This window comes from Lytechinus variegatus, chromosome 7 (genome assembly GCF_018143015.1).
Source record: "Lytechinus variegatus isolate NC3 chromosome 7, Lvar_3.0, whole genome shotgun sequence".
In the NCBI taxonomy this organism is placed as follows: domain Eukaryota; kingdom Metazoa; phylum Echinodermata; class Echinoidea; order Temnopleuroida; family Toxopneustidae; genus Lytechinus; species Lytechinus variegatus.
The window spans coordinates 26,470,228-26,486,284 of NC_054746.1; the positions used below are offsets into that span (position 1 = coordinate 26,470,228).

Consider the following 16,057-nt stretch of genomic DNA (forward strand, 5'->3'; position numbering starts at 1 on the left):
TATCGGAGCTAGCTGAAACTAAGTAATTGAAAGGATTTTATTTATTTGAGAAGGAGGCCTCAAATTGGTCCTCACAGTCTTTGCTGCAATGGTAAGGAGTTAATCTGAGTGAAATTCTTATAAAATTATAAATTTGCTCACTTTTATGAGTTGTTTTTCAAAAAATTCTGTTATATGAGACTGTTTTTCCATACGGAAAAATTGTGCCATTTTTATTAGAATAACCTTTTATGTACAGTCCCATTCCTTGCTTTCCCCGTTAGGCCCTAACGTTAGACGTGGGTCCCATGTGCTGCGCGCGCCTTTTTTAACTAACAAGTTGAAGGACAAGTCCACCCTAACAAAAAATTGAATTGAATAAAAAAGAGAAAAATCCAACTAACATAAAACTGAAAATTTCATCTAAATTGGATGAAAAATAAGAAAGTTATGAGAAAAGGCAGTGTATACAGCCACACGCGTGTGTCTTTACCATCCAGCCACACGCGTGTGGTTATATCCAGAACACCTATCTGTGGATACCGCCACACGCCACCAGTAAAACACGTATGTAGGTCTGACTGTCTATATCACGATCAAAATAACCTCATTTCTTCATTAAATTCTTACATTCTAAACCCCTTTGATATCCTTAGATCGTTTCAATTTCATTCTCACCGTCTTCTCTCCTTGCTTTTCTTGTCTTGTTACAAACGGTCGTCTGTTTAACAGCAAATTCTCTTTTTCTACTTGTGTCGATTCTGGCTTCCTTCGCGGTGGCAGACCCATACAGCGTTAGCGCAGCGCAGTAGTAGACATACAGAGTTTGGGTTTACGTTTACTACTGCCCTGCGCTAACGCTGTATGGGTCTGCCACCGCGAAGGAAGCCAGAATCGACACAAGTAGAAAAAGAGAATTTGCTGTTAAACAGACGACCGTTTGTAACAAGACAAGAAAAGCAAGGAGAGAAGACGGTGAGAATGAAATTGAAACGATCTAAGGATATCAAAGGGGTTTAGAATGTAAGAATTTAATGAAGAAATGAGGTTATTTTGATCGTGATATAGACGGTCAGACCTACATACGGTACGTGTTTTACTGTTATTACTGGCGGCGTGTGGCGTTATCCACAGATAGGTGTTCTGGATATAACCACACGCGTGTGGCTGGATGGTAAAGACACACGCGTGTGGCTGTATACACTGCCATGAGGAAAATATGACATTTTAAAGTTTCGCGTAATTTCACAAAACACCAAAGTCCAAACAATCCAGATCATCTAGACTAGTCTTGTTGAGGACGCAATGATGATGACTTTTGATAATGAAATATACCTATTCATCATGGCGCTAATGCAGTTTCGCACCGGCCGATTACCAGCACACCCAATCACCAATACTTGTTACCAAATCAAATGTCATGACAAGTCTCTCAGTCACATTTCGATGTCAATACATCCACCACTTTTCAAAATATTGTGATCGGGAATGGCTGTATTTCGTCTTCGATCTCAACGTCGTTGATCTACATTGCTTGGCGGATCGCTTGGATTCACCGTGCACCGTAATGTTGATATGAACTGAAGTTAGCAACCAAATCATGCGAAAATGTGGCGAACAAACTGCATGCCAGCATGCGAATCTATGTTCGTATGATTTGGTTGCTAACTTCAGTTCATATCAACATTACGGTGCACGGTGAATCCAAGCGATCTGCGAAGCGATGTTTACGCCGTGTCGATCAACGACGTTGAGATCGAAGCCGAAATACAGCCATTCCCGATCACGATATTTTGAAAAGTGGTGGACATATTGACATCGAAATGTGACTGAGAGACTTGTCATGACATTTGGGAACAAATATTGGTGATGAGGTATGCTGGTAACCGGCCGGTGCGAAACTGCATTAGCGCCTTCATCATTGACGTCTTGACACTCTTCCCAGGATTAAGAGAAGGTCCAAAACAAAGATGGATTTCCCTTGGAAATCCACTTGTTCACTGCTACCATCTGGCCTGTGGAGAATCTACAGACTGTAGGACTATCATGACTATGGTATGCCAATGCTGTATAGAGCACACACTCTAAAAAAATCATTAAAATATCACTTTTGTGACCAAAATTACTAATTTTCATACAGTTTTAATTTATTTATCATTAGTAATGTGGGAATAATTTTTTGTATTCACCAGAGCGCTCAAAAACTTGAATTTTGGGCATATTTTTGTGTACGCCCTCTATTGGTGGAAAGTAATATGGCAAGAAAATTTTCATTTTTTGATCTCTATTTTTAATTAAGAAAAAATGATATAAGGAATTAAATTTGAACTAGAATTTAATTCGTCATGCGGACGAATTAGGTGGTCTGTCATGATTTGTCATTCAGTGTCGGCTGATGTATGAAATAAATCATTTAGATATCATTGATAATCTTGATCGTAGACATCCTAAGAATAAGTTTTGACCATTACTAAATGCGATTATTGATGTGGTGATGACAATCGTCAGACATACATCTTCAAACAGATACATACAAGATAGATGATTATACCTCACGGATCAACACGGCAATGCATGCATGATCCGGGGAGGTCCGGGATAGTTTTGCCCCAGATGACTGTGAACACGGCATCAACACGGCAGCTTCACACGGATCATGCCGGCAGAGCACGTCTTCAACACGGACCAATACGTCAGCAACACGGACCTACACGTCAGCTACACGGACCACCACGTCAGCAACACGGACCTACACGTCAGCAATACGGACGAACACGTCAAATGCGTTATCCATTAAGCTAGCATATTCCCCATAGAGATTACACGTAAGCAAATTTGAGAATTACAATTCAAATTTTGCAAACGAAATACGGGCATGATGGAGGGCATATTTTCGAAAGCTTAGAATCTCGGCTACAACATACTAAAAGCTCAGGGAAAACTGACAAGAAACAATGGAGATATGCTCAAGAAATAGAGGAATGTCGAATCTAGTTTTGAGAAAAGGTCATGTCCCATAGAGATTACACGCAAAATACATGTGATATGAAAAAAGTAATTATAATCTGTTTTATCTTGCTAAATTTAAACTTTTATACCTTTAAATTATCATAAAGGATCATGTAAGAAGCGGCAAAAAGAAAAAAAAGTGAAAAAAAAATTCATCTTGTTCACCCCAGGACTCGAACCCGCGCCCTTTAGAAAGCAGTCAAAGCCACGATATTCCCCATAGAGAATACACGTAAGCAATTTTGAGAATTACAAGTCCAATTTTGCAAGCGAAATACAGGCATGATCCTGGCATCTGATCAAAAAATGGTGGGCACATTTGCGAAAGCTTAGAATCTCAGCTACAACATACTCAAAGCTCAGGGAAAACTGACAAGAAAAAATGGAGATATGGCTCACGAAATAGAGGAATGTCGAATCTAGTTTTGAGAAAAGGTCATGTCCCATAGAGATTACACGCAAAATACATGTGATATGAAAAAAAGTAATTATAATCTGTTTTATCTTGCTAAATTTAAACTTTTATACCTTTAAATTATCATAAAGGATCATGTAAGAAGCGGCAAAAAGAAAAAAAAGTGAAAAAAAAATTCATCTTGTTCACCCCAGGACTCGAACCCGCGCCCTTTAGAAAGCAGTCAAAGCCACGATATTCCCCATAGAGAATACACGTAAGCAATTTTGAGAATTACAAGTCCAATTTTGCAAGCGAAATACAGGCATGATCCTGGCATCTGATCAAAAAATGGTGGGCACATTTGCGAAAGCTTAGAATCTCAGCTACAACATACTCAAAGCTCAGGGAAAACTGACAAGAAAAAATGGAGATATGGCTCACGAAATAGAGGAATGTCGAATCTAGTTTTGAGAAAAGGTCATGTCCCATAGAGATTACACGCAAAATACATGTGATATGAAAAAAAGTAATTATAATCTGTTTTATCTTGCTAAATTTAAACTTTTATACCTTTAAATTATCATAAAGGATCATGTAAGAAGTGGCAAAAAGAAAAAAAAGTGAAAAAAAAATTCATCTTGTTCACCCCAGGACTCGAACCCGCGCCCTTTAAGAAGCAGTCAAAGCCACGATATTCCCCATAGAGAATACACGTAAGCAATTTTGAGAATTACAAGTCCAATTTTGCAAGTGAAATACGGGCATGTTCCCGGCATCTGATCAAAAAATGAAGGGCACACGTGCGAAAGCTTAGAATCTCAGCTACAACATACTAAAAGTTTAAAGAAAACTGACAAGAAAAAATGGAGATATGGCTCACGAAATAGAGGAATGTCGAATCTGGTTTTGAGAAAAAGTCATGTCCCATAGAGATTACACGCAAAATGAGGAAAAATGACATGCCTCTTTTCATCGCTGTTTTACGCAATGATGCGTTTCTCAAAACAAAAATTCAAGTTACTAAGGAGAAAGAGTACATTCTAAACTACAACATATCGAAATCTGGGCGAAAAAAGATCTATATTCGAGAAGTTACAACCAAATTTGCATAAATTTGATGACGTCATTTTTGAAAAAAATGAAATTTTTAGTTTAGGCGCCATTTTGATGACGTCACGATATAATTTAGGGACAATGGTGACATGAAATCAAATCTACAACTCATACTCTATCGATATATGAAAAAAAAATTGGGGGTCAACGGATTATTTAAAGAGCTACAGTGAATTTTCAATAGGCATGTTTTTGCCCATATATGGCCTATAGTGAGAGCTCGCGCGCACACGTGCTGCAAACTTTAACGGGTGTTAATTTCGTTATTAATGGTCGTAGAAGGTTGATCAAGGTATCAAATTGTTCAGAATTTTATTATCAATGAAATGATGTAAAAAAAACGGTGTTTTTGCACTGTGTTAAGGTGTTACGCGAGGAAAACGCGCGCGCATATGTGCGCGCGCGCAAATTTTTGAAATGCTTAAAATGACCTGAAACATACTCTCGTTTGGTAAAAAAGTGATTTTGAGCATTTTGAAATTTTGACGCGCGCGCATGCGCGCGCACATGACCTCTAGGTGACCTTTGATGACATGACCTGATGACCCTTGACCTGAAATTAATGTGATGTAAATATTGTTAATTTTTGATAATTAATAATGGAGATATGATTGATAATGTGATTTTACAAAATGGCGCCTAGATGACGTCATCATGACCTGATGACCTTGAAAAGCTTATTTTGACGTGTCCATGATAGATCCTATTAATGACATGAAATTCAATGAAATTTATAAAGTCCATTTTGAGATATCTTGGCGACAAGAAAATCCGTAAAAATAAAGAAATAAAGTAAGAAAGAAATAAGAAAATTCTGACGAAATTAAGAGGTGATCTGTCAAAGACAGACCACCTAATAAGAGCCAAGCAGTATGAATTAACAGGTCTAATGGAAACTGTCAGTGTAAAAAAATCAAGCATATGCCCCAAAGAAAAAGAGAAAATAAGCCAAACATTGCCACCCTTATTTTGTCACACATGGAGATATAACTGAGAACAAGGTTATATTATAACCTTGTTCATTGAATGAGTGTGGAAATCCATCTTTTTAAACCAAAATCATGTGAATTGCCAAATGCGTAGGAAGGTTTTAAAAATTATTATACAAAAATATAAAAAAATGAAGATATCTTACCTAACTGATGCCGCGTAGACCCCTCGATCCACATGTAAATAACGGAAATACAATAGCGTTGACCCTTGAACCACTTATGAATGACGTACTTCCGGAAAGCAATGCCGTCTTAACGAACAATTTAGAGATAAAAATTGTTATTTAACAAATATTATAAGTTATTTCTTGATTATAAATGATTTATATATATTATTATTAATTATTTATAATCACAAAATAAATTTTGATATTTGTTAAATAATAATTTTTATCTCTAAATTGTTCGTTAAGACGGCATTGCTTTCCGGAAGTACGTCATACATAAGCGGTTCAAGGGTCAACGCTATTGTATTTCCGTTGTTTACAAGTGGATCGAGGGGTCTACGCGGTATCAGTTAGGTAAGAAATCTTCATTTTAAAAAATATTTTTATATAATAATTTTTAAAACCTTCCTATGCATCCAAGGGAAATCCGTCTTTGTTTTGGACCTTCTCTTAATCCTATATGGGAAGAGTGTCAAGACGTCAATGATGAAGAAGTATATTTCATTCTATCAAAAGTCATCATCATTGCGTCCTCAAGACTAATCTAGACAGTGGACTCTGTCTCTGTATGCACATTCTGGGCACTCAAGGGTTCATTACATGCCGCCACCCGCAGAAATATAAAGCTATAAAAGTCGTGTGTTGTGGAAACCAGAAGTTGTTTTTGTTTACTCCATTAAAACCCTATTTTCATCTAAAAACAAATAACTTTTAAGGCATAATTTGCAAAATTCTCATTATATTTATTAATTATTATATAAAAATTCAGAATATTGAACTAATGCAATGTCAGTAATACTTAGTTAGAGTACTTAAATTTTTATGTCGGACACGGACCTCTTTCGTTGAAATATCAATGAAAGGCGTCTCTAATAGGGCACCGTGTTCTAGATTAGCCTAAGGAAATAATGATTTTTTTTATTTTATTCAGTTACGTTTGTGAATCTTAAAAGTTTTTTTTCTCTTACCTCATGAAGTAAGCTCCATACATCAACTATACAATCAGTAATAAATCGTTGCACACACCACGAACCGTCCTCTCTGCGCACTTCGATGCGAAAGTTACTTTTGCAGAAAATGCATTTAAAGAAATTTTTTTTTTAAACCAGCAGTAAGTGCACCTACAAGGAGAGTAAATTATTTACCAGTGTCTTCGTTAAAAAGTTCAGGTTCCAAAGTTTCATCCCGTATCTTTATATTTTCTTGAAGTTAATTATTTACGCCACAGTGGGCAACGTAACAGAGAGGACGGTTCGTGGAACAGATACAGTGCGCTTAACTATCGCATCGAAGTGCACAGAGAGGATGGTTCGTGGTGCGTGCGACGAAATACAAAATCATTTGATCTCCATTTATTGAAGTATATGATTTTACGAAAAGACGTCATATCGAAATAAAAGGTTCAGGTGATGATGAAGAGTAAATACTTTTCCAATACTATCGATATCAAATAATGTCGCAGACTTGGAATACAAAATTGCCTTCGTAAAACGGAAGGCGCTGATTTGTTGCTGATTTGTCGCCAAATCTAGGAAGAATGGTCCTAGGACATTCCTACGTATCGCTCATCTAGTCATGAAACAGGCCCTACGGGTATTTCATGGCATTAAATCTACTCAATTACTTTAGCACACACACTAATAAGGCATAGGTGCCACCTAAGACAAGGACAATGTTAATTTACCAGCTGACATAATTTGTCTTGATCTGTGTGAGGATACCCTTGTTTTCTTGGAGAGTTCTTGTTTATGAACTGGAGGCCCTGATGGTGTTGTGCCTTGCTGCTTAATTATATTGAACCTCATATCAGCAGTTGCCCATTTTTTTTCCAATTTACAGTAGGAAGTGTATCTATTATCTTTTATTTTAATCCTTTCAAATTCTGAGTGAGAGTTTAGGCAAGCCGTATATTTATTGTATTCTTAATAATTGAATGCATGCAGGATGATGAATCAAAAACTGTGTTGATGCTACGCAGCCTCCGCTGTTGTCAGAGGTGTGTCCTTCGATACCTTGGAAGGAAGAATATCCATGTCTACGCTAATCCTTTAGAGGTATTTATAAATCATGGTCTAGAGATGTCAGTTTACTAATAAAGTTAATTCAATGGTCATTTAAATAAACAGACTTTTCCTTGTCAGCAGTCTCCACTCTTCATGCAGAAAATCTCTGATGTTGAAAGGATACTAATGGGGAAGTGGGAAATGGGGAGTATGCTGATATCATTTCTACCTAAATCTGAGAATATCGAGGGTCATTTCAATGAAGTGAAATAAATTGACTTTATACATTTGAGGGTTACAAATTTTTGTATCATAGAACCTTGAAGGAAGAATTAGTTTGATGTTCTGGCTATATTATAATCAGAAGAAATGCTGAATGCACTCTGATAGAATTTAGTGTTATGACTTACAAAAATTGACTGGCTTAATTTTAAAAAAGAAAGAAATGATGCTCTCATCTTTGATATTCACTCTTGTGTACTTCTATTTATTGCCGAGTATTAATATGTTACTCAATATTGAATTAGAAATAGTAGGTTTTGCTCTCAGTTGATGGATGGAAATATTTCCAAATCCTTCATTTTGTTTAAATAGTCTTGTCCATCTTTGTGGAAATTGGAAGACGGAGAGGGGGGCCCAAAGCAGGCCAGTACAGACTCTGAAGTTGTCCATAATCCTGATCAAGCTGAACAGTCTGAGTTAAAAAGTGAAGGGAGCAAAGATGGTGAGATCTGCCCAGCTTGTCTTGGTATACTACAATCTTTGTGTGATGAACGGACTGTAGACAAGGTACATGACTCATATGAGTGTAACAATGAAATATATGTAATCCTGGTGCACATCTTGCTTGATTATGTGCAATAATTATGACCTGTGAAATTAATTTCTATTTAACCTGGCTGGATCTGCCATAAAAATTGAACTCTTTGACCTACTTCTTAGAAATGAAAAGTTTTGAGCTGTTGCCAGTCAATCGCTGTTGGTGAAAATTCCATTTTGACTTCTTCATATATTATAAAATATATGCTGGAATGGTCCATAATTACCCAATAGGCCGAACTGTGTTGATGTGTAAATGATATTGCAGATTTAGATGAGTCAAATGTTAAAACTTTGCAGGATTCTGTCTGCTGCATATATGCTGAATAATAATGCTGAAATAATTCTACCATGTACACATTTGCCAGCATTGGCGTGTTTTCCCAAACACTCAAGCCAGGTGAGGTGAATGTGTACCTTGCAGGATTAATTCCTTGCTGTAGCTCAAGCTACAGCCGTGGTGGGAATAATATTTGTTTATTTTGTCTTTTGGAAAAAGCGTTCTACTATATAAATCCAGCTATAATTACATTGGCCAGATGATCACTAAAGAGCTGGAATTCTATCATTGTCTTTTTCTCAAGGGTCTGAATTTCTGTGGATGGTGACACAACATTTGCTCCTCCTGCGACAATTGCTCTGGACTTAATTTCGTAAAAGATTTAAGGTTAGGGTTGCAATGTAGGTTTTTATGTTAGGTTCAAGGTAGGTTATAGTTTTAAACCGAGGGTTGAAGTTGGTCATCTGATTAGTGTGTGTAATTTAGAGTGGAGCAATTGTTGCCGGAGCAAATGTCTTGAAACCCTGTTAATACCTATGGAGTTTGCCCTGTTTTCTCCTCCTTAGATGAGTTAGCTAATGTATTCATAAACGATATTAGAAAAAAATGTTCATGTAGTTGGTCGTATGGACTTAAACTTAGTTTATAGAATGCTGATCAGAATTTTTCAGTGGTGGTAGACTCTGAAAAGTGCCAACCACTGTGGTGACGAAAATCCGGAAAAAGTTCTGCGTTAGTATAACATTGTCAGACCAATTATTTTTCAATTTTATATCTATTCCAAAAACTTGGTTAAATTTATTTTTACTATGTCTAGTGAAATAGAAAACTCTGCTTTACTTCTGCTTTGATATGGTATTGTTTGACAAAATATTTTTGCGTTGTCATATTCATTCATTGATTTGGTCAAAAGTCATTATTTAACACTTACATATTTTATGAACCTGTCTTTACCTTGACCTATGACCTTGACCTTCACATTGTTTAATTTTTTCTCGCCCACCAGAGGTGAAGGCAAGACTAAGGGATCCAATTGTTGTCTGTCCGTCACAAACATTATGACACAAAACTCCGCAACCGTTTGTCACTTTTCAACCAAACTTCGATGATAGATGTACTTAGGGGACCTGCATGTAATGCTGCAGTTGGAGGTCACATGGTAAGGTCAAAGGTCATTTTGAGGTCAACATTAAAGTTTACGTGCAAAACTTTCTTATGACACATAACTCCGCAACCGTAAGTCACTTTTCACCCAACTTGGGTGTAGATGTACTTAGGAGACCTGCATGTTATGTTTCAGTCGGAGGTCACATGGTAAGGTCAAAGTTCATTTTGAGGTCATTGTTATGACATAACTCCACAACTTTAAGTCACTTTTGAAACAAACTCGGGTTGAAGCTGTACTTAGGAGACCTGCATGTTATTGTGCTCAGAGGTCACACGGTAAGGTCGAAGGTCATTTTGAGGTCAACATTTAAGTTTACGTGCAAGACTCTTTATGACAAATGTTATTCAATCCCAGTTATTTTACAATGAACTTTTTATACAATTCTGTTGCGTGCCCTCTTATAACACGATATTTCTGGTTACTTTCACAAGTGGGCGAGACACAACATCGCTTATGCTTTGTTTATCATTATATGCTGTACTAGATTTGCTGTGATGTGGAGGCTTTAAACTATGATTTCAAGACTTATATGTTGACTCTCACACTTCCTCTCCAGCTGGACATTAGACAGGTATTTCATACATTTGCCAGTCTTTAATGGTATTTGAATTCTTTTTGTTTTACTTTAGGTTCTTCATCGGGTTAAGTGCTGTGTAATTGTACATGCACTTCTTAGGATAAATTAGTTAGTATTTCAGTGAGAACATTTGGAGTGCAGCTTAAATATACCAAGAATTGTCTCAAATTTGATCTTTGATTGCAATAAAGACTCATTTATATTATAAATACTAATATCCATGGGAAGTTGCGCTTTAAACATGGAAAATCTGAGCCAGTGTTTAAAAATGATATTAAAAAATCAATACTAGTAATTTTGAATTATTCTCCAGGTGAGAATATGTCTTAAAAAATCAGTCTCTTTTTTGAAAATAATTTTCTTTTCCCCAGCAGTTTGATGTAAATCAACGCATTTATACACACACATCTCATCCATGTATTTCCTTTCTTACTCTCTTCTCACTTTGTTCCTTTAGTATGTATTCAACTCATTTGTCCGTTTCTTAATGTCCTAGGTTATACTCTTACCATTTATAGAGGTTGAACTGGAACTTGTTATGATTCTGATGAATATGTACAGGCCTGATTTCTTAAATATCATTTCAAGTTTTGTTTGATAAAAACCAGGGCTGGTATTCTGGAAAACTATCATTCCTTTTGTCATAAATTTTGTAATTTCTTGTAGAGTTGTGACACCCCTATTATTGTCACAGTCCCGTATTTTTGAACATTGTCTTTTCCCTGTCATGTCCCTCTGAATTCCTACCCATTTTTTTCAAAGACAAATCAGCCAAAATCATTGTTAGTTCCAAGTGGGAACCCTTCTAACCAGTAGGAAGGCCTGGGGGCACATGGGGCGTATCCTCAATACAGTAGCTGGCATCGCGCGACTGCGCATATATTGTTGCAGTTAATTACAAAGAGAGACAGGGAGCTGAGAAGGATTTTTAGAAGAAAGGTAGAAAAAAAAGGAAATACAGAAAAAAGAGGAATTAATATGTAGGGCCTAACTACTTGTAGCATGAAAAATATATTTTTGAATATAGTCATAGATGTCAAGTGAAACTATTACTCATTTACTTCAGATATGTATTTCAATTTTGTTTCTGCAGCATTGTTTGCTAACTCATCTCAATGAAATCTGCAAGTAAGTCCAAATTTGTTATTACCAGATATGTAAAATTATGTGTGTATCTCTTGAAAGTTCTGTAATACACGTCTAAACACAGTGCTTAGAATGATTTGGTGACATATTTGGCCAGAAATGAGAATCTGATTTTTCTCTATCATGCTTTGCAAATTTTTGTCTGTGCTTAATAGTAGATAATTGGATTCTATTAGCACTTCATGTTTCCAGGAGATGCAATTTAAGATTAAACAATATTCATTGCAATTATAAGAAGAGAAAGGCTTTTCACTATTTAGTAATTGTTACAGAAGTATATTGAAAAAAAATATATTTAGTTCTGACATAACAACATGCTTTAAATATTGTAATCTAGACTGAAACATGCAAGCTTAAAATCGTCAACACAAATAAGCATAGCTAATAAAAAAGCCCATCTTCCAAACAGAATTCAATGCTTATTTTTCTTATTACGTAGCTATGACTTATCTTCTACTAGAATGATTTGTTAAAAGTTAAGTGGTTATTTTTGCTGGATTCTATTCTTGCTCATTTTATGATTATTAGCACAACTGGAATTTATAAATATGACATTTTGACCATAATTTTCATATGTATTTTTTTTTCAGATTGTCTTTGAAGTCCACCGACATCACACCTATCAAGGATGTCTTCAAGTGGGTTTGTGGTCGTCTTTTCAGCTACCGGTTCAAGGTCAAGTTTTCTCCAAAGGTAAGTGATAATTAGTAGAGAAACAAAGACTTTTCTGAAATGTTGGGGTTTTTTTTGTCATGCAAAGTCATTATTATTATCAGTCAAGCATTTTGGGAAGGGGATGATGCAAAGCAATAGATCACCCCCACTTCTACCCAGGGTTCCCATAGTCATGGCAAATCCTGGAAAATCCAGGAAAAAATTGTGGTCATGGAAAGTCAGGGAAAAGTCATGGAATTGCATTTACCTCTTGGCTATGGCAGCTTTCCAGTTTGTCATGTCTCGCAACTCTCATACTCTGTGATCATACTCTGCTATTATAATTGGTGTTCATGATTTCCATTTTTCCCAGTTTTGTGACAAACCAAATTCTACATAACTCCCGGGAGGTCACGGGAAGTCATGGAAAGCTGCAATTTAGTCATAAAATTCTGTTTTCAAATTTATGTGGGAACCCTGCCCACCCATTCCATTAACAAAAGGTTTGCTTCTTGAATCCCTGCCAGTGCTTGCACCCCACTTCAATAATCTTTTATAATATAATGTTGAGTTTGAATTCAAAATTATTATTATTATTTGGTGAAGTACAGATTGGCTATACAAAGGGGAGTTTCTGCAATGATTGTTCATTACATGAAGCATATAGGTACTTTAATGTATACAAGGGAAAACAAAATTTCTGAAGAGGGGATTTTTTTTTAGTTCTAGTTCTGTTCATATGTAGCAGTTTGTTGGGCTCTTTGCAACCTACAAGTGCTGTTTCTTATTTTCTCATTATCTTTTCTTTTTGGGGTAGGGGCTGTAACTTACATTCTCTGCAGTGTATTTTTTCACTATGACCATTTGTAACTAATTTGCTTTGAATTATAACCCCTTCCTTATAGAGCTCATTTGAGGTTGGCTTGAGTTTTGAACACCATGAAACACAAGGAGAAGTAGACACATTGTAAGTAGCAAAAAAAAAATAATTTTTTTAAATTAGTGTGGAAAACTCCCTATCTTAGGTGATCTATTTGTTATAGGGTATTTGGTTTTTGAAGTCATTATTATTTACTATGGAGGTCTAACCAGGTTTTTTCACTTACGATACTCACTTAGAATATAAATGTCAATGGAGGAGTATGGAATGTTAGTTTTTATACTCATATCATGTGTCAGGATCATTAGAACCAGCCATATTGACTAATGAGAGGAGGATGTTTTTCTTATGTCTACCAAAATTAGAGGAATGATTGCTGATGTCAAGACATGAGTATGACCCTTTGTTATTCAAAATCAGAGACAAGTGATTTCATGTTGACTATGCACATGTAAAAGAAGAGAAATAATTATAAACCCAATGAAATTTTGTAATTATGACATCTGACAATTCTTCCCTTAATTGCCATTCCAAGGATATTAAGAATATTCCATAGATATTTTCTTTAATAGCAACAGAAATATTTAACTTAAAAAAATCATGGACTTTGATGCCATTTTAATGAAATTCTTGCTGTTTATATGGTGGTTGAAATATCAGAAATCACCCATCTCCAACATTCTTTTCGTATATACGACCAGTGCTGTATCTGTAAAGAAAAAATATTTTTATGGCAACTGTGAAAACACCTTTACGCTAGTAATTTTCTTGTTTTTACCAGATATGATGAGATAACAGATAAAGAACCAGCTCACAAAAGACAAAAGGTAAGTTTATATCATGGTTGGTTCAGTTACTTTCTTAAAAGGGAAATCTACTCTGATATGAAACCTAAACTTGAGTATTCGCAACAAGCAATAATATCATTTGGAGTCTTTATAATGAAGCAGTGGCGGACCGTGACCCGGATGAGACAAAGCATTGGAGGGGCACCGTATTGTTTGTGAACAATACTGTGCCCCTCCAATGCTTTGTCTCCTCCGGGTCACGGTCCGCCACTTTAATGAAGATTAATATTTGCCATTTAATTGTAGATGGAGTAAGTTTTACATAAGCCTAAACTCTGTGAAATAATGAAAACTAATATATAAAATGGGCACACTAATCATTACCAACAAATATTGTATATTTCAGTTTACATGATAAAACATTGTATTCTATTTTTGTCTTAGAGTATATGCTGTACGTTGGTCACCTTGTTCATTTATAGTTTTATCAGCTTAAGTCCAGGATACGTAATTTATTATTGTTGCAGCCTTTGTAAAGTGTGGTGCAATGTAATTCATGTCCATATGTCTCTCTCTTTCTATCTTTTTGAACAGTTTTGGAAGAATTCTCATAAGAAGAAAGAAGGGCCTACTAAACAACTAATTGGAAGTGCACTTAGAGGGCTGACTAGTAGGCATCTCAAGAGGTAAAAGAAGATGTATTATTGTATAGTCCCAGTGATGCGATAAGTTTTTGGCAAACCAAGCACAAAAATTTAGCAATTTGATTGGAAAAATCTATTGTATTTTTCAACATTTCAAGTTATAAGGGTTGTTCATAGTTATTTTTGACTTTGTTGATGACTTCAGTATGAGAAGCCACATGTCATACACAATCATATTTAATCAGAAGAGAGAATTGAGATGGGATACATTATACAGACTTAAACTTTTGCCATAAAATGATGTGATTTATTGAAAAATCGTCAGAAAAAATATCTCATTGTGCTCTTTATATTCTAGTCTTTTGAGATGTACATATTTTTTCAGTTAGTTTTATGAAACAATCATCTTGGATGTATTTCATAAATCTGTTGTAATGAAAATGCATGACTTTAACGAATGACGAGAATATAGCAACCCAAATGAGTCTTACTCATTTTCAATTTGATGAAATAAAATTTGAAATATTCAGATGTTGATTCATGCTAATATATTTTTTTAGTAAAAAGCACATTATTTGCCAGAATGTAAATGAAATTATAGCAATTACAGATATTCCTATAGGCTATACTTTTTAGAAAAGGCAATGGGCTCACATTTTGGCCCTTGATATTGAAGTTATTTCATAAAGTTATACATGATAATACTTGATGACACACCCACATGATAGTGTACATTTTATTATATATATCACTAGATTGCTTCCTCATCCACCAGTCATCCCTCAGAGTGGATCCTCATACTCCATTGAATGTCTTCATGAATCAGTCTTCCTAGCTGGTAAGTCACTGATAATCGTCATTTAATCCTTACTGAACTGGGCAATTTCACTCCATAAATAATACTGGGGGGGGGGCAAAGGCTCCCTCTTCAGGCCCCTGCAAAAATTTGCATGAGCCTCATATTGTCTGTCAACTTGTTTAAAGTGTTCAAAGTAATAAAGCCATCATTAAAAAAACAGTCAAAATAAAAAAAATCTGAATATAAAACCAAAATAGCATTTAACAATATATATTTTATAAACAAATTCTACAGAAAATCTTGCATGAATGGCTACACATGCAAACAAATTATTGAATACATAATCAGGGAAACAGTTTGCACATTCAAATCAGACTTTGACTGTGTGGAAGGAGCCTACTACATTTCTCTATCATAAAATATATTTATATAAAACAAGTTCAATTATTCATGAATAACATCAACACATGGGAAAGTGAACATTTAACAAAATGAAACATTAACAATACTGCCTTTTAAGTGGTTAAACACTGGTGATCTGCCAATGATCAAGCAAGTTAATAAATGATATTAATAGAACTAGGATATGCAAAAATAAACCCAGTTGTAGTGCCTTTACTCCTACCTATTTGTAGCCTCTTT

The 16,057-nt window shown here is 35.5% G+C and overlaps 1 protein-coding gene across 1 annotated transcript in view; it reads left to right on the forward strand.

Moving 5' to 3' along the window:
* LOC121418872 (tRNA pseudouridine synthase Pus10-like) overlaps positions 1 to 16,057 on the forward strand; it is a 24,988-nt gene continuing 8,931 nt past the window's right edge. The window contains exons 1-10 of the mRNA XM_041613058.1: positions 1 to 91; positions 7,601 to 7,711; positions 8,255 to 8,449; positions 10,412 to 10,498; positions 11,598 to 11,632; positions 12,241 to 12,343; positions 13,210 to 13,271; positions 13,966 to 14,011; positions 14,567 to 14,658; positions 15,372 to 15,454. Of these exons, the coding sequence (XP_041468992.1) occupies positions 89 to 91; positions 7,601 to 7,711; positions 8,255 to 8,449; positions 10,412 to 10,498; positions 11,598 to 11,632; positions 12,241 to 12,343; positions 13,210 to 13,271; positions 13,966 to 14,011; positions 14,567 to 14,658; positions 15,372 to 15,454 (817 nt within the window). The 5' untranslated portion in view covers positions 1 to 88. The remainder of the gene's footprint in view (positions 92 to 7,600; positions 7,712 to 8,254; positions 8,450 to 10,411; positions 10,499 to 11,597; positions 11,633 to 12,240; positions 12,344 to 13,209; positions 13,272 to 13,965; positions 14,012 to 14,566; positions 14,659 to 15,371; positions 15,455 to 16,057) is intronic.